This window comes from Cynocephalus volans, chromosome 1 (genome assembly GCF_027409185.1).
Source record: "Cynocephalus volans isolate mCynVol1 chromosome 1, mCynVol1.pri, whole genome shotgun sequence".
Classification (NCBI taxonomy): Eukaryota; Metazoa; Chordata; class Mammalia; order Dermoptera; family Cynocephalidae; genus Cynocephalus; species Cynocephalus volans.
The window spans coordinates 42,330,764-42,356,788 of record NC_084460.1 but is presented as its reverse complement, the minus strand read 5'-3'; the positions used below and the strand labels follow the sequence as shown (position 1 = coordinate 42,356,788).

Sequence of the window (26,025 nt, the reverse complement as noted above, 5' to 3'; positions counted from 1 at the left end):
AACAGTGTGCTCTCATTTCTGTGTTTAAGGTGCCCGCCCTGGCTTCTGTGTGGAGGGTGGCTTGGGAGTGGGGGGGACCTGTGGCAGGTGGTAGGGATTTGTGGAAAGTGCTTACAGGGTCTCCATGAGAGGTGATGGGCAGGGTAGTGTTAGCCAGTTTTTTTTTTTTTTTTTCATTATTGTCCCCTAAAGGATCCATTTTAGACATTTTATTCCTAATTGTCTTTACATGAAATTTATTTATTTATTTTATTTTATTTATTTTTTTTTTAAAGATGACCGGTAAGGGGGTCTTAACCCTTGACTTGGTGTTGTCAGCACCGCACTCTCCCAAGTGAGCTAACCAGCCATCCCTATAAAGGGATCCGAACCCTTGGCCTTGGTGTTGTTAGCACCACAGTCTCCCAAGTGAGCCATGGGCCGGCCTGAAAATTTTTTTTAATTGAGGTGAAATTGACATAACATAAAACTGACCATTTTTAACAGTTCAGTGGCATTTAGTGCTTTCACACCGTTGACCAACCATCTCCTCCATCTAGTTCTAAAACATTTCCATCATTCCAGAATAAAACCCTGTACTCACTAAGCAGTCATTCCCCAACGCCAGACTCCCCACCCGCCCCTGACAGCCACCAGTCTGCATTCTATTTGGATGGACTTACCTATTCTGGATACTTCATTTAAGTGAAATGCAATATGAGGCCTTTAGTGTCTGGCTTCTTTCACTTAGCATGTTTATAAAGGTCATCCATGTTGCAGCATGTATCATCAGAGTTTCCTTCCTTTTTACAGCTCAATAACATTCTATTAAGGAGATAACTCAATTTGTCTATCCATTTATGGACATTCGAGTTGTTTCTACCTCTTGGCTATTGTGAATATTGCTGCTATGAACATTTGTGTCCAAAGATTTGAGTACCTGTTTTCAGTTCTTTTGGGTATACTTGTGGACTTGTTTGGGTACTTGTCTTTGGGTATACTTGTTCCTAGGAGTGGACTGCCGTGGAATTTAAAAGTATTGTATATCTGTTTGTGTACTGCATGTATATCTGTGCTTTATATGTAAAGGAGCAGTAAGACTTTTCTTTTTACCCCCTAAGAATCACTTTTTGCCCCCTTGTGGGGCCATATTGCCACCCCTAAGATTGCATGGACTAGGGTGATAGCAGTAGAGTTTGAAGATCAATGGAGAGATTTGGGATGTATTTTGGGAGTGCCTTGCAGAGGCCTTGCTGAAGAGTTGGTCAAGTTGAGGCATGAGCACAGATGAGGAATTGAGACAATCTAGGTGTGTTTGACCTTGAACCACCAGGTTCATAGCTTTAACCAATATAGAGAGTTACATGATGTTTCTCAGATTGGGGAGGTGGGACAGGTGACATTTGGAGGTGGGCATGGGAGATCTTTTTCTCAGGGAGATGCAGAGGAGAGTTTTGCCGTATGGGATCCTTGGGTTGCTGGGGGACCCCAAGGTGTGTCCCTTTCCTGATTCCATGAAGCTTTGCCACCTCAGAAACCTGGAAGGGTAGCCCTGCACTTTACTTGCTGGTTGAAGAGTGAACCAGACCCGTCTCCATGGGAAACCATTGTCTTCCTGCCACCCTTGTTCTTGTCATATCCAAGTGCTATGTTTAAAATTTTTAAAATATTTAGAACATGTTTCTTAAGTGTTAATTCTTAAGTTTGTTAACAAAGGAAACCTTATATGTCTAAAATTAAAGGCTTGTCCTAGTTATTTGTTTTTTTAGTACACATGAATGTATATACAGAATTATAAAAATAGACTTTACCTCTATTTTTGCTAAAATCCTTGCAGGACCACAGGTGGGGTGCTGCTCTGCTAGACCACCTGATAGCCTCACCTTTTTACTTAACTTGACCCGTTGAGCAGGAAAATGTGGACTCACTTGATTGCATTCTGTGTGAAGCAGCATTTTTGCATGTTTTCTTTTGTCGTCCCTGCTACCCTTGAGGGTTAAGCCTCCTTGTCAAAGTTCCCTGCAGTCCCAAGCAGTGCTTTTGATAGTATGATAAGGCCCTCCCTTTTCGACCTTGCTAGTTTGCTTAAGAGAATACAATTAGAAAAGCCCTGGTCTTTTAATCTTCAAGGGGAATACATTACACGGATCTTTTGACCTACTGCAAATCTCTTTTGGAATTAGGTAGAACATAAATAAATGTATTATTTAAAAAAATCTTAATACTAAAGATTTTATTGGTAATATTTATTTTAAAATTCCTTTCTTTTTGTTTCTTTGTGTAAGGAGCACTCAAGTCCTACTTGTTATAGTACCAGTGTTAGTAATGTTAATAATAATTATAGCTACCACTTGAAGAAATGTTACATGCCAGCTGCTGGGCCAGGCATTCTGTTAATCCTTACAGTAAAACCACTTTAATTTATTATTTAAAAAACTCGATTCTTAAAATAATTTCTAATGTTTATTGAGCACTTGCTAAGTACCAATCGACATGGATGAGCTAATCTAATCCTAACCTCTCTCCCCATTTCCAGATGAGGAAAAGAATTTCCTGTGTGGCTTTCTTAACTTCAGCAGCATTGACATTTGGGGCCACATAATTCTTTGCTGTGGGGGGCTGTCCTGAGCATCATAGGATATTTAGCAGCTTCCCTGGTCTCTACCTAGTAGAAGCCACAGTAGCAACCCCACTCCCCTGCTTGTGGTCAGAATTGCCTGCACACATTGCCCAGTGCACCCTGGAGGGCAGAAACACTCCTGGCTGAGAACCACTGGTTCAGATGATGAACCCAGAGCCCTGAAGGTTAACGAGGAAATAGAAAATACTGCTACTGCACTAATAGCAGGCATTAATATAGCACTTGCTAGATGCTAGGCACCGTTCAGATGATTGATTGATTTATCACAACAACCTAATGAGGTGTAGATGCTCTTACCATCCCTTGTATCATTTTACTAACGTTCCTCCTCCCGCTGTCAGGAAGGGAGATGCAGAGGTGCCAGTACCTTGTCCACGGCTACATAGCACGTCAGCAGCTGAGCTGGGATTTGAACCCCCAGCGCCTGGCTCCCTGTCCATGCTTGAATTGGGCCTCTGAATTGGGCCTCTGGAGGTCTGGAGTTTTTCCCACTGTATTACATTAAAAATAACGTTGGCACGTCCTGGCACTGGTGCTAAGACCAGCCCATGTGTGTGGGCTGGCTGAGCTGGTATACAGGCTTAACCTCTGAGTTCTCATTCTGAGCATCCCTGTTTAGCAGGTGAGGAGACCGAGGCAAGCACCCACCCAAGTGTCCTAGCACTTTTGAGGTCCCTGGGGACGTCTTGATTCCTAATGCCTTTGCCATCAACGTATTTCTGTCGATGACCAGATCGCCTTAGAATCGATGTTACTTGCTTATCTGAGGAGAGTTGGCCCTTTTGTAGTCTGTCCTGCGTTTAGCCCAGCTGTTTTTAAATGGGCCTGTTAGGCATTGGCAGACAGTGTCAGTAATGTGGAGGGGTGAGGGCAGAGGGGCAGGATCAGAAGGGTCTTCAGGAGGCCCTTGGTGGCCCCTCTGAATGCTTGTTTTGTTAAAATAAATGGTTTCGTATCCCATTCTCCCTCCTCCCACCCAGGGAAGTGAGGCGGAGGAGCCGGTTGTAGGTAGTTTTAAGGTATTTGTAAAAGCCTCAGGCACAGGGACAATTCTCCATCCTCCCATAAAACTCTGAAACAATAAAGAGGGAAATAATTCACAAGCAACTCCCTCTCTCCATCTACTGAGTTTGTCTTCGTTCAGCCCTGAGAACCTTTGCAGTGGAGCTAGAGAGTTCCGGAGAGGTGGCACTCATCACCAGTAGGTGTGGTGGCTGCATGTGAGCTGGCCGTTGCGACTTCCAACAAATGGTGACGTGCCATTTCTAAGTCTGGCATCCAGTCTCTGCATCTGGACCGTGGGGCTCTGGTTTAATGGCTACTTATTTTGAGATTTATTCCCACGAATAGACCAAACCAGTTTAAGTGGCAGCTTAGCCGATTTGTCTTAGAGCTTTGTGTTTAATAGAATAACTGGGGAGGGCTTCGTCCTTTGCGGCTTTCATAGTCTCATGTCATGTTAAAGCCCTTTGCTTAAAATAAATGGCCAGACTCACCCCATCCGTGATGCCATGCTGCCCTTGTTGAAATCAAATACCATTTCATAATTTCTTTACTCTCTCCCTACCCCAAACTTATAAATTTTACTTGTTTTTTTATTTGTAAATCTGTCTTTTAACAATGATGTACTTTTCCAGCTTCACCAGCCTCTACAAAGACGGGACAAGCAGGGAGTTTATCTGGCAGCCCGAAAACTTTCTCTCCTCAAGCATCAGCACCTATCACTACGAAAATGGACAAGACATCCACCACTGGAAGCATCCTGAATCTTAACCTGGGTCAGTTGGAAGTATCTTTCTGTGTGGCAACTGTAGTTATTTTTGCAAGTTATGATGTCCTCTTTTGTATGTGGTTCCTGAACCTTGAATTCTTCCCTGTGCAAAAATTTAAAAGATACAGTGGGTGAAGATGAGGAGAGAACAATAAAAGGAACCAGAAAGAGATTTCTTGAGGTTTGTTGACATGCAAAGTTGCTTTATCTTGAAGCACCTAAGGCCAGGGTTTTATAAGCTTACTTCTCATGACAGCAGTAACCCCACTCCCTATGTATAAATACACATGTAACAGAAACAAGTTTGATGAATCAGTATTTACCTTTCCTATGTGCAGTGTACTCTGACCGACTATTTCCTTTCTTATCTAATTTTTTAAAATGCTGGTCTTCATCCCCTGAATTATTAATACTTTTGAACTCATTGGGTTTCAGTTGGTTATTTTAAAGATACTACCTTAGGCCAAAGTCTTTAGCAAAAATTGGCACCAGAAATGCTAACCAACCAAGTATGAGGTTATTATTTAATTGATTCATGCCATCATGACCCTGATTTTTACTGCACATCTGTTATGTGCTGGGCATTGTTCCAGGCACGGAGATAGAGCAGTGAGCAGGTCAGCTAAGGCCCCTGCTCTTGTGGAGCTTGGGTTCCAGAGATGGAGAGACAGTAATCAAAGTAAATAAACAAGACAGTTCTTACCACCGTGGATGCCTTCAAGGTGAAGCATGTTGTTAAAGGAGAGACGACAGGTTGGGGGCACGGGTGGAGGCCCACTTAGATGGAGGGGTTAAGGAGGGCCTCTGAGGAGGTGATATTTCAGCTGAGATTTGCATGGCAAGAAAAACCAACTATGCCAATATCAGGAGGAAGAACATTCTAGAAGGAATAAGAGTTTAAAGGTGCTTAGGGTATGGATTGAGTTGTTGTATTATAGGAGTAGCAAGGAGGATGAGGTGGCTGCATCCCAGCGAGTGAGAGGCAAAGGCTAATGGGTGAAGTCAGAGAGCACTGGGGCCTGGTAGACCCTGGTAGAGAGGGGTTTGAGCAGAGGAGGGATGTGGACAGACTCCACATTGCAGAAGGACCGCTCTGGGTGCTGTGTTGAGAATAGTCTATATCAGAGCCAGCCGCTTAGCTCCCTTGGTTAGAATATGGTGCTGATAACACCAAGGTCCAGGGTTCGATCCTTGTACCATCCAGCTGTCCCCCAGGCAAAAAGAATAGTCTGTATTAGTCATTCTCATCTGGGGGCAATTTGTACCCCCACAAAGCTCCGGCACACCTGGCAATATCTGGACACACATTTTTGATTGTCTTACCTGGGTGAGAGGTGCTACTGGCTTCTGGTGGGAGGAGACCAGGGATGCTGCTGTCTATCCTGCAATGCATAGAATTGTCCTGATAGGTTTGTGTATGGCAGGAGAAATAGTGACAGTTCAGTTTAGATTCTGTAAGATTGAGATGACTGTTAGACCCCTAAGTGAAGAGACCAGAGGGCAGTTGGAAACAGGAATGGGATGCCCTGAGGCCAGGTCAGGGTGGGAGGTGTAATTGTGGGAATCTTGATTTTGTACGTGGGATTGTGTTGGGCAGTAGTTCTCATGACTTGGGGGTGCGGTGGGGGTTGGATGCTCCTGGCACCTGTGATTGGAGGCCAGAGATGCTGCTAATAAACATCCTACAGTGCGTGGGACAGCCCCTCACAACACAGAAGGATCCAGTCCTGGTGGCTTGCAGAGGTTGTGAGTCAGGGCTGGAGCATCATGAAGGAGTGAGGGCCTCGGACGTTCGAGCACGGAGACGTGGGAAAGAGGAGGAGGAGCAGGTGGCAGAGCCCGGATAGGGACCATGGATAGGGAGCAGTAGCACAGGGCAGTGTCACTCAGGAGGCCCTGGGACAGAGGGTTTCAGGAAGGAAGGGTGGCCACCCGTGCCTAGTGATGCTCGGGTGTGAATATACAGCTTTTGGTAGTCGGTGCCCTCCAGGTCCACTTTGTCCTGCAGTGCCATTTTTAGATGGAGAAACCGAGGTCTGTGGAAGAGGCTGGACGTACCAGGATCGCAGAGCCAGAGACAGCAGGACTAGGGCACAGCCTGTTTCACCACGGAGCCAGAGCCTCCTTCATTCCAGGTCATTGTTCGTGTAGCCCACATATAATGGGACAGTCAGGGTGGTTGCTTCCGTGGCTCCAATTCAGATTGAATGGTTGGTTCCTCATTTGAACAAAAGGGGACCCATTTGCTGCCTTGGGAACATTCACTTCACAAAAATGTGGTTTGCTTTCTCGTGCCCTTATCCCACCTCCACACCCTGAAAAAGGAACACTGCAGAGGCGTTCTCATGCTGATGCTTCCTGTCTGCCCATCAAACTGGGCAAGAATAGTTCCTTCCCTAAACCGGGCGGTCATTGAGCATCCTTGTGACACTGTGGATCTTTCCGTTTGGCTTGACCCATTGTGGGAGTAAAAGATTTTTTTCCTGTCGTGTGTCTGGTGGGCTGGCATGGTGGTGGGTGGGCATAGGAGAAGCCAAAGCTCTCCTGTCTCCCCTGGTAGCTCTTCCAGTTCCCAGGACACATTCTTGTCCTCATCAGCAGAAACAAAAGCGTTGGGAATGTGGGCATTTTATGGGCTGGGATTTCAGTTACCTAACAGGAAGAGGATCAGCTAAGGACTGTTGGAAGTACTGTGGGTGGGTAGAAACATTAGAAAATGGAAAGAAATGCTAATTAATTTTCCAGTGATTGCCCAGGGACTGAGCAGATTAAAAGGCTTTATGGGGATTGATTGTGTCTGTCGTCTGTGTATCTACTTTAGACCGACAGAATGATGCAGAATGCAAGGGATAATGATGAAATTATTGTATCTCACAAAATAGGATATCATTAAAAAATACACTGGAAAAGGCAAAATTATAGAGATGGAAAATAGATCAGTGATGGCTAGGGGTTGGAGTGGAGGATGGTTTGACTACAAATTAGGAGGGGATTCTTTGGGAGATGGAATTTTTTCTGCGTTCTGTTTGTGGTGATGGTTACATGAATCTATGCAGGTGTCAAAACTCACAGAACTCTATTCTACAAAATGTGAATTTTATTCTCTGTAAATTAAAACTATTTAAAAAAATACAACAGTCTTTAGGTTATAGCTCCATTTTACGGAAGTGGAAACTGAGACACAGAACCACAAAGTTACCCACCCAAGATCACACATAGGTTCATAGTAGAGTTTGGCCTATAGGCTCATGCCTGACTGCTGTGCAGCTGGACCTCTTAGCTGAGACACCTGAACTGAAATGCTACAAGACATGGCCATGTTATGACTTACGTGTCCCTTGGCACGGTGTCCCTGGTGCCTATTGGATATGTCAGCCCAGCTGTAGGGGTCAGGGTGAGGATTCGGAATGGGCAGTAACACGCAGTACTTTGCTAAAGGAAGTAGGTCTTGCCAGTTGAACCTGTGTTCTCAGACTTCAAATTTAAGAAAAGCAGAAATCCAGATTTTTATGTGAACTCTCCTAGTTTTTAAAAGTTGGCAATCAATTTATTAAAAACAAAAACTACCTGGGCCAAACAGACAATTAGAACCAAAAGTACAAAAACCAGTCCATGGGTTGTCAGGCGGTCACTCGGCTACTCTTAATTAATTATGGTATATGAGTATATGTATGAGAGTACTTCAAACAGTTCCTGGAGAAATGAAATGATCTTTTCATTAACTGTTTGAAGACCTCTCATATGTATATGAGCATATGTTACACGAATATATGTATGTGAATGTATGAGTTTGCGGTATGTGAGTGTATTTGGTGGATGAGGGGAAGGTTTGTGCAGAGACCTGGTTCTTGCCCTACCTGGTACTCACCGGTCCCCTCATTTGCTATCTTGGGTCTCTTCTCTCCTCTTTAAAACAGGGAGCTGAGCCTCAGGGGATTGTTCCAGCCCCCTTTTTGACTCGGCATCAATTACAGTTAAGTCACAATAAGAATGAGTTCAGTCAGGCTAGGAGAGAAGGGGAGGGCCTCATTCTTTTCTTCTAGACTCCTGCTTGCTTTCTCTGGTAATCCGCCTCCTCTTATCTCACAGAGGGTGTTTACAAACTCAGCAGTTCAGTAGTCCTGTTAGTGACAAAAATGTGCCTTGATGCTCTGTTGAAGGTGCCGACAGAGCAACAGCAAGTTGTCAAGCACGGAGCATTTCTGCTTGTTTATATCTTCACTGTCACTGACGGGGTCTCCTTTCTTTCTGTGCATAAAGCTATACCTTGGAAGTCAGGCGTTCTTTGAGAGCATGGATGCAGGGCTGCGGTCTGGATTTCCCAGATGTTGTCTTGACTTTCTTTACAGTGAATGAGGTGGGGGAGATCTCTGCTTGGTTTTGATTGATAGTTGGCATCTGCCAGGGTCTCTTGTCTAAACGGTATTGTTCCCTTGAAGGAGCCACCATTTTATGGCTCCTGGAAGTGCATTCATTGTTGTTTCCCTGCAGCTTTAGAGCAGAGGATATCTCTCTCACCTGGAAAGGAAGTGCTTATATTTTTCTTTTAAAAAGTTTATTTTGTTTTTACTGGTATGAACATGATAAGAAAAATTTCAAAGTACAAAAGGACATTTAATGATGTAGGGAAAGTGAAGATAAATGGTCAGGGTCCCTCAGATGTTTAGAATCTTGCAGAGCATTTGATGGAAATATGCACATGTGCCCAGGTGTTCCTTGGTTATTGTCTAATGTAATTGCGCGTGTGCACCCAGATGTTCCTGTCTGTCTGACTGGCACCCAGGTGTCCTGGGTTATTGGACTTAAGTATAAAGTACAGGCCTAATCCCCTCTTCCTTCATCCCATTTCCTTCCCCTTTAGCCTCTCCTCCCTCCGAACTGCTCTGTGACAACATCATAGAATGTAAAAAAAAAAAAAAAAAAAAAGAGGACGAGTGGCTCTGATCCAGAGGGTCCCCAACCCCCAGGGGGGCATGGGGAGGCCGCTACTGCTGCTGGAGACTGTTGGCTGCAAGCTGTTGCTGCCAGGGCCCCTGGGACCCTCTGGGAGGCCACCGCTGCTGCTCCTGGAGGCTGCTGTAAGCTGCTGCTGCTGAGGAAGCTGAGGACTGAGCTTGTGTCGTGTGCCAACAGCTCCTGGGATTTTTCCCAATTATCTAGCTCATGGACCTGCATGTGAGGGGCCTGGTGACCCAGTCTGTATATGAGGGGTCTGGAATCAGGATCTAGTCTATACAACGGGTTTGAAGGGTCTGTGAGCCCTAGCAATCCAATTGGCTACCTCAGCAGGATTCCAAGAATTGTGCTAGCCAGATAAATGAAAAGCCAGCCTGTCTGTAATCTCTGATCACCTGCCTCTGTACCCTCTCCCCACAGGTGACTACTGTTGCCTGCTGTCAGTCTCCTCAGAGAGCTCTTCTATGAGGGTACTTCAGAAAGTTTGTGGAAAAATAGAATTGAAAGATAATACAAATATTTTCATGAACTTTTTGAAGTACGCTTTTACCATTGGTTCTCAACCGGAGTGATTTTGTCCCCCAGGGGACATTTGGCAATGTCTGGAGACATTTTTATTGTCACAGCTGGGATGTGGGTGCTACTGGCATCTAGTGGGTGGAGTCCAGGGATGGTGCTTAACATCCTTTAACACACAGGGCAGCCCCCACTCCACCCCACTGCACCCCTCAAACAAAAGTTCTCCAGGCCTCAAATGTCAGTAGAGCCAACATTGAAAAGCCCCGAGAATAGGTAACATTCGTATCTATATTCCTTTTTCTTCTTTTCTCCCCCACACCAATACTAATGTGCTGTACTGATTATTTTTTCATTAAACAGGTTGGCTTTTCATTTCAACCCATAACAATAAAACAGTCTCAGTTTTATGGTAACTGTTAGCAGCTGTATTTAATTCCAGTTAAAGGCAAACTAACATTTTTTTCTCCAGGTACCTTATTTATTGACTTTAGGTTGTTTTCCATTTTTGCTTTTGAAAACAGCTGCAATGAAGACCTTTTTGCCCATGTGAGAGGGTATTCACAGGATGAATTCCTAGCAGTGGAATTGAGGGTCAGAGGCTACATGCCGTTGACATTTGAAAGATACTGCCAGATTGCCCTCTGAAGAGGTTGTTCTGATATATGCTCCCTCCAGAAATGTAAGATCATGTATTTTCTAACACGGTTATTTTTTTAATCTTTGGTTTCCATGTACAGCCTAAGCTGTCTTCCCGTCAGCTGAAAAGTTCAAAATGTTGGCAGCAAGGGTGGATTCTGAAGATCCTCCTGATATAGAAGGGCAGGGGTGGAAGAAGGCCTAATTATGAGCTGAGAAAGTGAAGCTCTTCTCTTCTCCCTGTAGAGGAGAGGAGAGTCAAAATGCAGCTGAAGTTTTGAGAATGACAATCATGTTGGCTAAATTCCTGCTCCCAGCCCCCAGACGTGTATTGGTTCATTCTAACAAGAATAAATGTAATAGTAGCTTATTGACCAGAGACACCTTATTTTGTAAAATGAGGTGCTTTTCCTTCTTTGCATTCCTTTTGATTACTAATATTTCAGAGTTCAGTCTTTTTAGGCTGAAATGAAGGGGTTACATTTACTGTAGGCATATTTATCGATGCAAACACACACACACACAGAGCTAGGTTATTCTGGTGAGTGCTGTGTCTGCTTTTATAAACCCTAAGGCTCAGACAGGTGGTGCTGTTAACACAGATAAACAGGAGTTAAGGCAAGATGTGAGTTTTCTTTTTTTTCTTTTTAAAATTTTTATTGAATCATAATTGATTATACATATTTTGGGGGTTCAACATTGACCTGTGTTGATCAAATCAATATTACTAGCATATATATTGTTATAAATCATACTTATTCTTTATGCCCCTTATCCAATCTCTCCCCAACCCCCTCTTCCTCCCCCCTCTAATTACCCTAGATTTCTTCCCTCCTGAAAGAGTAATGGTCACTCTGTTGATTTGCCGCCTAGATGATCTGTCCAATGCTGAGAGGTGTGATCAGGTCCCCCAATATTATCATAGAGCAGATACTGCTTCTGTCTCTCTGGAATGGGCTTTGTGGAGAGAGACATCCTCTTCTTTTCTTTGGTCTCTGCTGGCTGTGTCAATGCACTCCAGTGGCTGGTGGACCATCTGCATGGTGGTTGTGGTGTCTAGCCACTTTTGTAGCAGCCATGGTTATTGTGGTGGCTGTGGTGGGCCACCCACATGGAGGTGATGTTTTTGGCATGCTCTTTGGTGCTGGTGGTGTGCCTAGTTGTTGGGGGGGTAGTGGTCTGGTCCCCATATCCATGCCTCAGGTCCAAGATGTGATTTTTCTTTACCCATGTACAAGATTGGTCTCATACAGGGATTCTCAGTCTTGGATGCCAATTAGAATTACTTCAGGAGCTTTTAAAAGGCTGACGCCTAGGCCTTCCCCCAGGCTAATGAAATTAGAATCTATGAGGGAGGGTCCTAGGCATCAGAATTTTTTAACGCTCTACAGGCAATTTCAGGGTTAGCAGTCACTAGACAGCTACAGGGGATGTCATATTTTACAGCCTGTGGGTGAAGTCTGGCCCCCCACCTGTGTTTATAAATAAAGTTTTATTGGAACACAGACACATGCATCTGTTTATATATTGTTTATGGCTGCTTTTGCAGCAGAGCTTAAATGGCCCACAAAACCCAAAATATTTACTCTCTCAGCCTTTACAGAAAAAGTTTGTTGACCTCTGATACAGTAGATTTTTTCGGTAACTGTGTGGAATCTAGTTACCATATAGGAATGTTCTTGAGAACGTTGATGAACATGTCACTTGGGTTTCCCCTCTCCGTTTCCTGCCCTTCATGGAGAGTATTTTTGTGATATATTTTCTTTTCTAACTCGATGCTTAGAAAGGCTGCCTTTTTCCTTTGGCATCCAGTGTGCTTCCTTTTTTCTGAAAGTGGAAATGGTGACACAGGCCCCAACCCTTCTTTGCTGTCTCATTTGCAGCGTGGCTAAGTCCTTATAAGTCCTACTTCTTCCAGCTGCTCTTTAATCTGATCTTTCTTTTTTCTTTCCCTATTTCCTTGGTCCTTATTTTTCTTTTTCCCCTCGCTGTTTTATTGTTTCACTCTATAAATTCTTTGTAAGCTGCTTCAAATTCCATGCAGACAGGTGGGTATACAAGTAGATAAATAGTTTTCTTGCTCTTTCTCTGGTAAATTAGAATAAACATTCTTCCCCCTCTCAGAGGTGACTCTTGTGTTTGCACTACCTGGTCTTTGAACATCTGTAGTCCTGTCTCTTATAGGTTCTCTGAAAAGCCCCAATCAATGCGTGTGCATACACTCATAAATACACACATGTACTCACATGTGTACACACATGCACCACATACAGAGGTGTATTTTTGGTGCTTTTTCTTTTTTTCTTTTTGGCTGCTGGCTGGTACAGAGAACTGAACCCTTGACCTTGGTCTTGTAACACTGCACTCTAAACAGCTGAGCTAATCAGCCAGCCCTTTGGTACTTTTCTTGAATTACAAGGATGGTCTCTCTGCTGGCTTTGAGCACTCACTTCTGGAATCTCCCTGGGGGTTGGGGGTGGGGGGCGACCCCCAAGTGTGTTTTGGGGAAAGAGCCCTTCCTAATCTAACCTTGGTGGGGATGTCATTATGGTGATAAAATTAAGTTGGAGGAATTCGTTGCTTCTGGTCACCTGGTGGGGTGGGTGGGCCTTTTTGGGAGGCTTCTTCTGGTCACTTTGAAGGACTAATTTCTGGGTGGCAATGTTAGAGAATGGGTGAATGGGAAGGGCAGTGGTTCTTGCCAAAACAGAAAGAGGAGAGAGTGAGGGCTTGAAACAGCTCTTCCAGCCCACCTCTCAGACTATACCCTGGGACCTCTTTAACAGCCTGATGAATGGAGGTGGCCTTTGGCGCGGGTGGTAACAGGGAGGTGAAGGAGGGTTCAGGGAGTGAGCTCACAGCTGGTGGCAACAGGCTAGGTGGTGGCTTCTCCTCTTAGTCGGTTGATTGTATGCCACCTGCTTTTTGATCTGTTTTCTTGGATTGGCCGGGGTAGGACAGATGCCCCATGTTCTGTGCTTTGGGTGGGTTGGAGGAAATGCCAGAGGGTGGCAGGCAAAGTGAAAGATGGCATGCTCCCCTCTGCCAGGCTTCTCATTGCTTTCTGGACCTTTCAGTCACCTTAATCCTCCCTCCCCTTATGTTTTTTGGGGTACTAGCAGGGGCAGCAGAGGAGGTAGAAAAGGAATTCAAGAAAGGTAGGCTCATCAACCCTTTGGAATCTGGTCCATTTGGTCATATAAGGAGCCCTTGGCAGAGGTGAGGGGATAGGACCTCAGGACAAAGAGTCTTGTCAGAGGCCTTGGTCTGGGAATTAGGCTGAGGAACTTGGACTCTTACCTGAGTGAGAAGACCTGTTAGATACATGTTTAATGTCCAGGGCTAATCTCTTCACCTTGCCTCACCTAGGTATTGTGAGCCAATAAGATCTGTCTCTGTTACATTTCCTTCCCTGTCTAGTTTGAGTCCCAGACTAGGTGGGCTAAGAGTGAGAATTAAAGCCTCTGTGCTAAATAGGCAGCCAAGACCCCCTCTTAGGGACTCTGCATCTCTCTTGGACAAAAGCCCTCTCTAGTCTGGGCTTGGAAGTTACATACACAGCCCGGCCAGACACAATTGCTTTGTCTACTGAAGCTGAGATTGAACATGTTACTGTAACTTTTGGCTTTTGGAGGATCCCTACTGATGCCGAGTTCCACATATAGCAAAAAGTGTTTTTGTGTTACGTGTGCCATCACATGTTATGTGTTTTACGTTATGTGCTCCTGGTTGTGGTGTTCGGTGTTTTGGTCTGGCTTTGGGAGGAGGAAGCTGAGTGATGAGCGTGATGTGTTCATTCCCTAAGTGCCTGGGCTTATGAGGGTGTGACGATGTCTTCCAGATCGAAGCAAAGCCGAGATGGACTTAAAGGAGCTGAGCGAGTCGGTCCAGCAGCAGTCCACCCCTGTTCCTCTCATCTCTCCCAAGCGGCAGATTCGCAGCAGGTTCCAACTAAATCTTGACAAGACGATAGAGAGTTGCAAAGCACAATTAGGTATGTCTTCTGGTTTTCTTGCAGCAGTGTTATTATCAATATTATTTGTAGGGATATCACCTGGATGAAATAAGGGTTGAATCCTGGCTGCTTTTAGTAGTTGCTTTAAACTTGACCTTTGTTCCACTAAAATATATTAACACTCAGCAAAATATTTCAGACTTTTCAAAATATTCAGAAGGGGTCTTTGAACTCATCAGAGTTTATTCTTGGGTGATAGCAGCCTGAAAACTAAAGATACAGGTTTGAAGCATGAAGGTTTGAAAGCATAAAGATCCACAGTTTGCCTCTCAGTACACATCAGTAACTCAACATCAGTACCGAGTATATACAAAGTGTCCAGCACAAAAGTCTTTCCTTTCAGACTGGGCCACTCCCCACATGGCAAATCTTTCCTGCTTCTGTACCTGTTGCCTCCCTTCCATTTCCCTGTGCTGCCTACTTTCACATTGCCTACCTGAATCCTGCCCTTTCCTAAGGCTGAGCTCAGATCTCACCTCCTCCAGGAAGTCTTCTCTGACTGCCTTCCCTATCTGCCCATCTCCTTTGCTTGGAAGCATCAGTGGTAACTTTGTGTGGGGTATCTCTCCTAATCTAGGTTGGGAGGTTGTCTTATAAGAATTCGCCTTTTCCATGGCACCTAGTACATGCTCTGGACTATTTGTTGAATAAGTAAATAAAGCCAGGACAGCATTTATAAAGAAGTGGGTTGCTGGCTGGGCCTCAGGAGAGAGAGCTCCTCCAAGGCGAGGTGTCAGTGGGTGCTCTAGATATTCAGGTGAGAAAGGAACTACAGTTTGGGGTCAATATATATAATATTGGTGTCTATCTGTACTCGTCAAGTAGCTTGTTGGGTTGCCTGTTTGGTTAGGACATTGAGTTGCATGGGTGAAATCTGGCAGCAGATTTAAATATCCCTCTTGGGTCCTTCCATGCAGCTGGTCTAACTCCTTGATTTGTTATTATTGCTAATAAGAATTTTAATATTTCTATGTACTGAATGCTTTCTGTGCACCCTGCACTATGCTAAGTCTGCTTAGGGTGTCCTGGGAGTTGATATTATCATCAGTTCCATTTTCCAGATGAAGAAACTAAGGTTCAGAGAGGTAGGTCACTTGTTCAGGGTCACACAGCTAACAAAAACAGAGGAGCAGGGTTTGAATTCAGATCTTTCACGCTCTAATGCCCAAGGTTTTCCTATCACATGTGTGGTCATACCTGCCCTTCTTGTGTCCGACCATTAGCTACCACTAATACAAGCCTTGGACCCCAAAATTATACCAGATCTAGATTTTTGTATTTTGTGTTTTGATCGAGCCCTGGTGGAGCTAGATACAATTTGCCAAAGATTCTGCTGATCTCCCAGGTCCTGGGCTGTTCATGGCTCTTGTCCTTTTGTAAGTTTCCCTTTGGTGTGTCTGGGTCAGGACACTGATGCCACCAACATCGTGACCATTGCTCTAGAATAAAGACAGTACAAAGATTTGATTGGGTTTTCTTTCCTCTTTTTGAGACTTTAGGATATAATTTTATTTACTTACAGCCTGATGGCACTTGATGCATTATTGTGAACAGGAAGCATAAATGGATTGAATGGAACTATCGTTGAAATATGCTTTTTCCCATTTTTATGTGTGTGTGAGAAATACCTGCTATTTTGTACTTTTTCCTTTTGGTAGAGACATAGAAATATGTGACTTTCCTCTTGACCTGTTTATAAGTGGAAGAGCAACGCAAATGCAGCAGCAGTCGACTCTCCACATCAGTGCAGGCAGCGAGAGAGGGGTGTGCGGTGCTCCCTGCCTAAGGGGGCTAGTGGCTTCTCGGCCCCCTGGCAACTGTTGCCTTGCAGGATGGTGACCTATAGTGGTTAGATCTTCTGTTCTTTCAACAAAAGCCTCCACCTTGATTTCTGTGTGAAATTTCCCAATTTGTCAATTGGGTAGCAAATTCTAAATTAAAAAAGAAAAAGCAAACAACAAAATATCCTGTGGGCCAAACTAATGCTTCCCAGTTAAAATGTGTTTCCTGGCCATATGTGGCTTGTGGGCTGAGAGTTTGCAATCTCTGCTTTAAGGCTTTGGCTTATTTCTTTGAGCCCTAGACATGTAGGGTAAAGGACTTTAATGCTTTGGGAATGCATAGGGACAGCAGTGGTGGGAAGTCAGGAGCCCTGGGGTCCAGTCTTGCCTCTTTTGGTTTTCTTTGTATCATAGGGCAAGTGATTTCTCCGGGCCTCTGTCTTCTAATCTATAATTGGAACAGTATGAAAAGCTCCTCTTTGGTGTTCCTACCAGCCTCCCATCCTCTATATCCCAATTAGTTATCAACGTTACAAATATTTAGCTTTTTGTAAATTTAAAATTTATGTCATTAAGTCCCGTTAAGTCTTCTTTGAATGTTAATAACTGAAACACTCTCCAAACACAAGTCCCATTTGTCAGTTGGAGTTATTTGCCACTTTAGTTCATTACCAATCCCACCAGGCCAGTGTGATGCCATCTGAAATGTGTTCTCTTACTCTAGTGTCTGGCGTGGAAAATGTTTACATTTTTGGTCCTGTTGTTTATTTTGTGACTATGCCACATGCTGGGTTTTCTTTTTGAATTTAGGTATAAATGAAATCTCGGAAGATGTGTACACGGCCGTAGAGCACAGCGATTCAGAGGATTCCGAGAAGTCAGATAGTAGCGATGGTGAGTATATCAGTGATGATGAGCAGAAGCCCAAGAATGAGCCAGAAGACACCGAAGACAAAGAGGGCAGTCAGATGGACAGAGAGCCATCTGCTGTCAAAAAAAAGCCCAAACCGGCAAACCCAGTCGAGATTAAAGAGGAGCTGAAAAGCACATCACCAACCAGTGAAAAAGCCGATCCGGGGCCAGTCAAGGACAAGGCCAGCCCTGAGCCTGAGAAAGACTTTTCAGAAAAAGCAAAACCATCACCTCATCCCACAAAGGATAAACTGAAGGGAAAAGATGAGACGGATTCCCCTACAGTACATTTGGGCCTGGACTCCGATTCAGAGAGTGAACTTGTCATAGATTTAGGAGAAGACCATTCTGGGCGGGAGGGTCGAAAAAATAAGAAGGAACCCAAAGAACCATCTCCCAAGCAGGATGGTAAGTGATTGTATCAGTTTCTAGCTTCTTAATTTAGTTTAGAATTCCATCTTGTACTTGTATTATCAAAAGTTATGTAATCCTCTAACATTACTGACAGGCATAGCACTGCTGTAATTGGGTTAAGGTCACCTAGCTAGTTACTGAACAGGGCCAGGACTTAAATGTAGTCCTCCCCACCTTTTACATATTCTATATCCAAAATGATTGAGTGTGAGCAAGAAAATAGGTCTCTTCGAAAATGGTAGTTTCTTCTAGTGGTCAAGTCATTTTTAGACTTCGCAGCTTCTTTGCCAGTATGCTCACTCATTTCCCTAAAGTCTGGGTTGACATTTAGACACTTGACAAGGCTCAGTTGAAAGGTGTCGATGAATTCAGAATCCTTTTTCTCCCCTCATGGCTGCGCAGGCATCTCCGAGTGTATTTTCTCACTAGAATATGAAACCATTTGGGTAGGTGGTGCCAGAATGCCGAATGCTTCTTGGAGCACTGGAAATTGCAAGGGCATTTTAAGTGGATTCCTGAATTGGTGTTCCATCCTATTTGCGTTTAACTCACCTGAGCCCAGGGTTTCTCAACCTTGCGCTATTGACAATTTGCCCTACATAATTCCTTGTCCTGTGCATTGGAGGATGTTTAACAGCATCCATGGCCTCTACCCACTAGGTGGCAGTAGGACCTGCCCAGTTGTGGCAATCAAAAATGTCTTGACATTGCCAAATGTCCCCTGGGGGCAGCGTCTCCCCTGGATGAGAACCACTGCCTGAGTCTTAGCAGGCCTCCTTCCTGTTATGACTGTTATATTCTGAACCAGCAGTGACTGCCCTAAAGCCTAGCGCAGCCCAGGCATGTTGGCACACCCTGCAGAAGGAGCCAGTGAATAATTTGAAAGGTGTCCTTCCTGCTGACAAAGTACTCAGCACATTTTTCAGTTAGCTTGGCAAGCGAGTGGTGAGGGGATTCCAACATGCCCAAGAATGATACTGAAGAATTAATTGAGGGCCCTGGAGAAACATTTGCCTAAGGACAAATTAGAGGTTATAGCCATAAAACCTTATGTACTTTGAATAACTTAAGGGACAGCCAGTTTTAATTGTGACTGTGCCTAACTTCTGGCAGGAGCTAACTTCTCCACCAAACCCTGAAGATGTGATTCTCTCCCCCTTGGGGTTTCCGAAATGTGGCAGCTTAAAGCAAGTAAGAGATGGCCCTTGAGAATCATTGTCCTGTGGTTGTGTCTGCCTGGGCTGCTCCGGAACCTCAGTAGTCAGGGAGAGAGAGGATTCCTGCAGTTCAGCAAAACAGAGGGAAATGTCTCTGAATGGAGCATGGAGTTAGGGAGAGAAGCAATTAAGTGTGACAGGAAGGATAGACCATCAGACCTTCCCTGAGCCCTCTCGTTGATTTTTGGATGGCCTTTGAAAAACCTGGTTATCTTGTGGATTGGGGTTTGAGAGACTGCCTATGTTGTTGCAAAGAACAATAGGAGTAGCATTTATTCCACAGGATTGTGGGAATATTGGGGCGCAGATAGCAGTGCTCCTACTAATGACATATTTATACTGTTCCTTTCTTTCCAGAACAGATCTTTTGACTGATTGGTATTATGCCCCTTCCTCTTCCAGAGAGGATTTGCAGTGGATTGACAGGGATACGTAATCATGAAACAAAATGAAAATAAAAGGGCCAGCTCATGGCTCACTTGGGAGAGCGTGGTGCTGACAGCACCAAGTCAAGGGTTAAGATCCCCTTATCGGTCATCTTTAAAAAAAAAAAAAGAAAGAAAGAAAATAAATCAATGTAATAGGAAAATGAAGGTAGATTAGCAAGAAGTCTGGGGAAAGGTGTTAGGTAGAAATGTGTGCTGTTCCAGCCTTCAGAGTTAGCAAAGTTGGGTTTTCATTTGGCTCTGAGCTTCCTAGTTGTAAAAGCAAAAAGGGAAACACAGTTCCTTAAAAGATGTCCTACTTTCCAAAAAATAAAAAAGCATTTTAGTTGATTAAAAATAGTGCTCTTCCTCGCATGGAAGCCTGAAGGAAATATCTCCAGGAAGCCCTCAGTAGATGGTGGATGATGAAGCTGAAGATGATTCTAAAATACAATTCAGTTAGAGCAGCTTCCCAGGCATGGGGCAAAACCAGCTGATCTTAAATCCAGAGCCCCTGATGGTGGTTTGGGTCTTGAAGAATCAGCTTCCTGTCAGATTCTGCAGTGGCACGGCTTTTCAATGATGTGCTTTCACTTATAAATTCATTCAGTGAAGGTCATTTTGGAGTGTGCTGTTGTGGTGACCTCCAACTTACCTTCAGCTGGGAATGCAGCAGGTGGGTAGAATATGAGTCCTCAGATAGTAAAATGGCTTTTATAGTGAGTAATCTCAGAACAGAGGCAAAGGGAGCTCACTTAGAGACTCTGCTATGCCTACACTGTCTCACAGTAATTTCTGTCCTTCTCCAAAGGGGATGCTAATTCTTCTCTTAAAAATTTCTCTTAGAAAGATAGAAAAGTAGGAAAAAAGAAGAAATAAGATAGAAAAAAATCCCAAAAACAAACAAAAAAGAAAAACAAAAACAAAAAAAGTCCTCTCTGTGCAAAACAGTGATCAGTGACAGATTCTGGAATAAGTAGGTTAATTTTATGGGACAGCTGCTGGGGTGCTGACCCCTGAAGAAATCCCCTCCGCCCTTTTTTCTTTTGCTATAGGTGATTGATTATATAATCCAAATTTCTAGGACAAATAGAATTTCCTATAGCCTTTTTTTTTTTTTTTTTTCTCCGTGAACCATCAGAATTCCCTAGAAATTAAAATATTTTAATATCTAAATGATAACCCCAAACAGTACTCTGAGCCTGGAATCTTTTCAGATTGTACACTCCTGTTCTTTAATTTGGAAAAGAGCCAGCGTGACTGCTGCGGAACAGTAACCCCTCTGCAAAGCTGGCTGTTTGCTTTTGCAAATCAAGAGAGAGAAATGACTTTTTTGTGGTTGGCCTTTGTCCAAGGTGGGACCAGGCAAGCTAATCAACAATAACAATATATTTTTTTGTTACGTGGCAGAAAAGGGAGGCATGAGGGCACTTCTACAGGTTGGGAACCCTGCCAGGGCAGTGCCCTCTCAGGAGGGCCCAGTTCAGTTCCTCCTCTGCATCTGGAGTGGGCAGACTGTGTCCAGTATTTGGTAGGTCATTTTGAAAGGATGGGGGCTCTTCACTGCAGAAAGAACTCCCCTTTCAGCCCCATCTTGTGCTCTTGCCTGCCAGCTCGACTGAGCAGACGTCAAAGCCACCAAGAAAACTCCCAAGTCAGAAAATCAGCATGTCTCTTCCCCTCATTCTCCTTGGCTTCCTAAAACCTACAGCTTACTGAAAATCCTCCTTAGAACAATCAAGCTCATGTCTTCTCAGGGTGATATAAATCTAAAAAGACAGTTACAATCCTTATTGAAAGGAGTTTGATGTCAAGGAGCATCGTCCAAGATCGGGGTTCTGGCTTCGGCATCTTCTCTGGGGGGCAAGCTCACCTAATCGGTGGCTGGGACCTCTGCAATGCCCCTTTACAAAACAAGCAACGCATGGTCACCGCTTCTGTGCCGCTCAGTGCTTCTGGCTCTAACCTGCATTCCAGTCACTCTTTCTCCCTGCCTGCCTCCACTTACCAAAACGCTCCCTGTTCTTAGACATGTCTTGGCTAATGCTGTTCCCTCCAAATTCTCAACTTTGCCTGTTGAAATCTACCCAACCCCGTAGCCCAGCTGCTCCAAGAAGACAAACTCTCTTGTATACGGCAGTGTTTTTCAAACTTGAGTCATTGACATTCGTTTGTTTTTGCCATTCTCAGGTTCTCCGTGTATAATTGTTAACTTCACGTTTTTATTTAAAGCACTCTTTAAAAACAAAAATTAAATTCATTTTAGACTTAAACTTGACCAACTGCACAATAGGAAAACCAGTATTGTAATGCTTTACAGAAATCACGGTGGCGGGAATAAGTACAATCCGAACAATAACAATGCTGCTATAAATTGTAGATAATGCTATTGTGTTAGGGGAAGGTTCTAGCCTCGGGGTGGAATTCTTTTTAGTGTTAGGTGTCAAGGCTATCAACACCACCCTGAGATTTTGTCCAGGAGGGAATCAGAAGGGATAAAAAGGATATTTTTCGTTCTGGGTGCTTAGGTGTTACTCTGCTTTGGCTTGGCGGCTGATGAGCAGCTATCTGGCTCTTGAGATACATGCTTGATAGGTTCTCTTAGTCAAAAGGTTCCTCTTCACATCTGGATTGACTTTGGTTAGATCTTGCTCAAGGTGCTGACCAAATTCTCACTCTATGAAACAGGCACTTAGAGTGATTTTGTTCACCCTCTGCTTTGTCCACTGGTTGGTGGGCAAGTCGAGAGCAAGGCCTGTGTCTTGTTCACCTCTTTTCCCCCTGGGGGTCTTGACTGTCTCAGAGGTGAGCAAGCGCTCCGTAAAGGAGGTGAGGTAGAAGATGCCGCAGAAACGGCCTAAGTGTGTGGGTGAGAATGTGCCCCTCTGTTGGGAGGTGTACTTGGTGTGCTGAATGCATTTGGTATTCTGGCTTTGGTTGGTTTTACCCAGAAGTTGCGGGCATAAAGACCCTGCAGGCGAACCTGAGTAAAATTGTTTTTGTGTTTTTTTTTTTTTTTTTTTTTTTTACTCCATGCATTGGCTTTAGTTGTAGGTAAAGCTCCACCATCTACTACTGTGGGCAGCCAGTCTCCCCCTGAAACACCGGTGCTCACCCGCTCCTCCTCCCAAGCTCCTGCGGCTGGTGTCCCAGCCACCACCAGCACAACGTCCACCATCACGGTCACGGCCCCGGCCAATGCCGCCGCCACCACAGGAAGCCCCGTGAAAAAGCAGAGGCCGCTTTTGCCGAAGGAGACTGCCCCGGCCGTGCAGCGGGTCGTGTGGAACTCATCAAGTAAGTTTCAAACGTCCTCCCAAAAGTGGCACATGCAGAAGATGCAGCGTCAGCAGCAGCAGCAGCAGCAGCACGGCCAGCAGCAGCAGCCTCAGTCTTCCCAGGGGACAAGATATCAGACCAGACAGGCTGTGAAAGGTACCGAGCCTCCCCTTCTGTGCTCCGTGGCGCCCACTCCCTTTTTGCCACATCGACAGGAGAAAAACCATTGATGTTTTTGTTTTTTCAGTTCCCAGTTTGTTTCCTGGCCACTATATCCTGAAGGCCTTATACATTCCATTTGGCATTATTTTTAAAAACTGTTTTGCAACTTGCTTTTTTACTTTAATTTTTTTTTCATCTTATAAACAATACCTGCATATATTCTCCTTGCAAAGGGAGCAAAATATTTACATAAAAGTCTGTTGTCCTAATTGACCTATTTTATTCTCTTCCCTTCCTCAGCAGCCACTATCAACCATTGTAAAACCCTTTTCTATGCATGTATGCACATATATTTATATATATGATGTCATAAAATATTCCCCCCCTGCTTTTTTTTAAAAACATTAAAATGGTACCATATTTACTTTTTTTCACCCATCAGCATGTTTTGGAGGTCTGTTCATGTCAGTACATATAGCTCTGCCTTATTCTTTTGGACTGCTGCGTAGTATGCCATAGTTTATTTAAAGCATTCCCCTACTGGTGGGCACTTAGGTTGCTTCCAGTTTTTTTCTATTGTAAGCCGTGCTGCAATGAATATATTTGTCTCAGTTTCCTTGTGCACTTGCGTGAATCTGTTGTCATTATTTTTGGGAAGGGTACAGTGTGAGAAATTGATAGCAAAGGTTACCTTAAAATTTGGGGATTCACCACGCACAAAAGATGAGTCCACATCAAGATCTACTTGTGGGGGCTGGCTGGATAGGTCACTTGGGAGAGGGTGCTGATAACACCAAGGACAAGGGTTTGGATCACCATACCAGTCAGCTGCCCCCACACCCCCCACACCCTCCAAAGAATCACTTGCTGAAGTTGCAGAATGTAAACTCCACCAACCACACAGGAGGCTCCATCTGGAGCTGATACAATGCCAAACAAAGTGCTAATCTGATCAGTACCATCTTGCCCAGGTATTGTGAGCACTGATGTAGATCTTGTTTCACAGGGAAACCTGTATCCAGATCCTTGAAGGTTGGGCTCCTTGGTTGAAACTCTCATAGTGAGTGCCCTGTAGTGAGCAGGACTCTTGAGGTGCAATAGGATGTGAGGTTGAAAGGTAGCAAGATTGGGAGCTCCCAGTGAAACCCTTCAAACATTAGGGGTGGGAAGATTCTGGAAATGTGGATAGGCAACATTGGAGTACGGTTGGATTGAACTTGCTGTTTAAAAAGTTGGTGAGGCAGAGCTGAGTCTGGGATATTTGAGATTGGGATTACCACTTCCCAGTCTTCTGTTTTTATACACCATATGCATTGTGAGCCTTTCCCAGGGGAATTTAGGTGCCGCCAGCAAGAGTCTCATTGACAGTACAGTTCTTAGTTTTGAGATTCTCTTATGTCAAAGCCTAGCTGAAGTGGTAAGGACAGATTTTAATTGATAATATCCTACTGTAATAGGGAAAAGTCTAGTATGAACTAAAACCAACTTTGATTTGTATGGAGGTGACTGGGCATTTTAAAGGGAGAATAAAAGGATGGAGTAAGTGGGGGGCTCAGTAGAGTCAGGGAAGTTAAACATTACAAGAAGCAGGAAGCAGGATTGGTCTATGTGAAACCCAATTGGGTTTGCTAACAAGTATTTAAGGAAGTTAGGCTCCCGCTCCTACTCTTCCCTAGAGACTGGGAGATAGGGGCCCTATCTCCAGGTGTTGGATGGAACAAACTAAATTTTTTTGGTGGTTTGGAATTTTCTCAGGCAGGGGGCTGGGGTCATTGTAGCACATGACCTTGTCTCCTTGAAACTATTGGTGTTTGTTCAAGTCTTTACAGGCTGAAGTTGGGGCCTAGTTGAGAAGAGGGCTCAGCGGAGCCTGGCTAGAGTTTGGTCGAGGAGAGAATCACTTGCAAGTGGAGAAGCCTGCAGGGCATGTGTTAGGGGCTTTACTTCCTCACCACAGCTTTGTGCTGGGCAGGTCCTTCTCGGAGTTTGGGGTAACCAGGATCCTTTGCTTTCTTAGCTGTCCAGCAGAAGGAGATCACACAGAGCCCATCCACGTCCACCATCACTCTGGTGACCAGCACACAGTCATCGCCCCTGGTCACCAGCTCGGGGTCCACAAGCACCCTGGCATCTTCAGTCAATGCTGACCTGCCCATTGCCACTGCCTCAGCTGATGTCGCCGCGGATATCGCCAAGTACACTAGCAAAGTGAGTGGAGACACACAGGCACCGGCTTCCTGATGGGACCACTGGGGTCATAACCTACCTCACATGCTTCAGGGAGTGTTGAGGAGGAAAGACCCTGTTTTTTACAGCAGGATCTCCAAGACCAGATTCTTTCATTCGGGTCTAAAGTTGGATCTTAACAGAAATGTAGAATGGACTGAACCTTGCTCCAAGAGGGCTTAGATTCTAAAGTCAGTGTATAAAATGCACACAACACATAATCACAATTACCATTTAGAATTGAAGTTACTCCTTAAGGACAGGTTTTCCTTAAGCTCTGGAAGAAATTACTGTTTCTTCAGTGAACAGCTAAGGGGTTGGTTTACATTTAGAAACTACGTGGAACAAAAGTGACATGAGGCTGACTAGGTGAGAAGCCCACACCTTGATTTTTCTAGAAACCAAGATGGACTGGTGGACAGGTTGAGGGAGTAGTGGATCCCCTGCCCCAACCTGCCCACTGTCTGGGCACAGTTCTTGGTGAGTGGCATGGTGTGCAGGGTTGTGTATGTTAACTCATCAGTGCTCTCTCAGTGCAGGTTCTTTCTCTCTCTTAATTTACCAAATGCTTTTATGCTCATTTTGAATTCAGGTGAATAAAATCTTCAGTTCTCCTCAGCATCATGAGAGTGCTCTGGAGTGATGTGCAGACACATATCAACAGACCACTCGATAGTAATAGTAACCACCAGAACATCAGCTCTACAAGGGCAGGGATTTTGTCTGCTTTGCTCACTGCCAAGGCCTGGGACAGTGCCTTGCACACAGTAGGTGCTTGATACATAGTCATCGAGTGAATGTATGTTGTTGCCTATCTTGCACTTCATTGGGCTTATTTCTGTTGAAAACTTAATAGCTTATAAGTATTTAGTGAATTACTTTGCAGATAATGAGTAAATTGCTGATTAGTTATTAATGAATAATGTATTCAAGTTTAGAGAATGGGTGAAAATAGCTGTGAATAGTTGTTTCTAGAATTCTTAAATTCTCATGATAAAGAATTGCTTTATTATATTGAGTTAAAGATAGAGTCTTTTTTAGTTCTGGATGGTGGGGGAAATATATTTATCTATATATATTTTTTTAACCAAT

General features: G+C 44.3%; 1 protein-coding gene across 11 annotated transcripts in view; it reads left to right on the top strand.

Moving 5' to 3' along the window:
- The window catches only part of ZMYND8 (zinc finger MYND-type containing 8), a 143,153-nt gene that overhangs the window by 66,791 nt on the left and 50,337 nt on the right, over nt 1-26,025 (top strand). For 6 of the 11 annotated variants that reach the window (XM_063076173.1, XM_063076144.1, XM_063076119.1 and 3 more), the window contains 5 exons: nt 4,258-4,398; nt 14,344-14,496; nt 17,109-17,618; nt 22,315-22,701; nt 24,725-24,915. In XM_063076173.1, coding sequence (XP_062932243.1) covers nt 4,258-4,398; nt 14,344-14,496; nt 17,109-17,618; nt 22,315-22,701; nt 24,725-24,915 — 1,382 coding nt within the window. The remainder of the gene's footprint in view (nt 1-4,257; nt 4,399-14,343; nt 14,497-17,108; nt 17,619-22,314; nt 22,702-24,724; nt 24,916-26,025) is intronic. The other 5 variants (XM_063076180.1, XM_063076156.1, XM_063076164.1 and 2 more) reach the window with 1 other exon arrangement.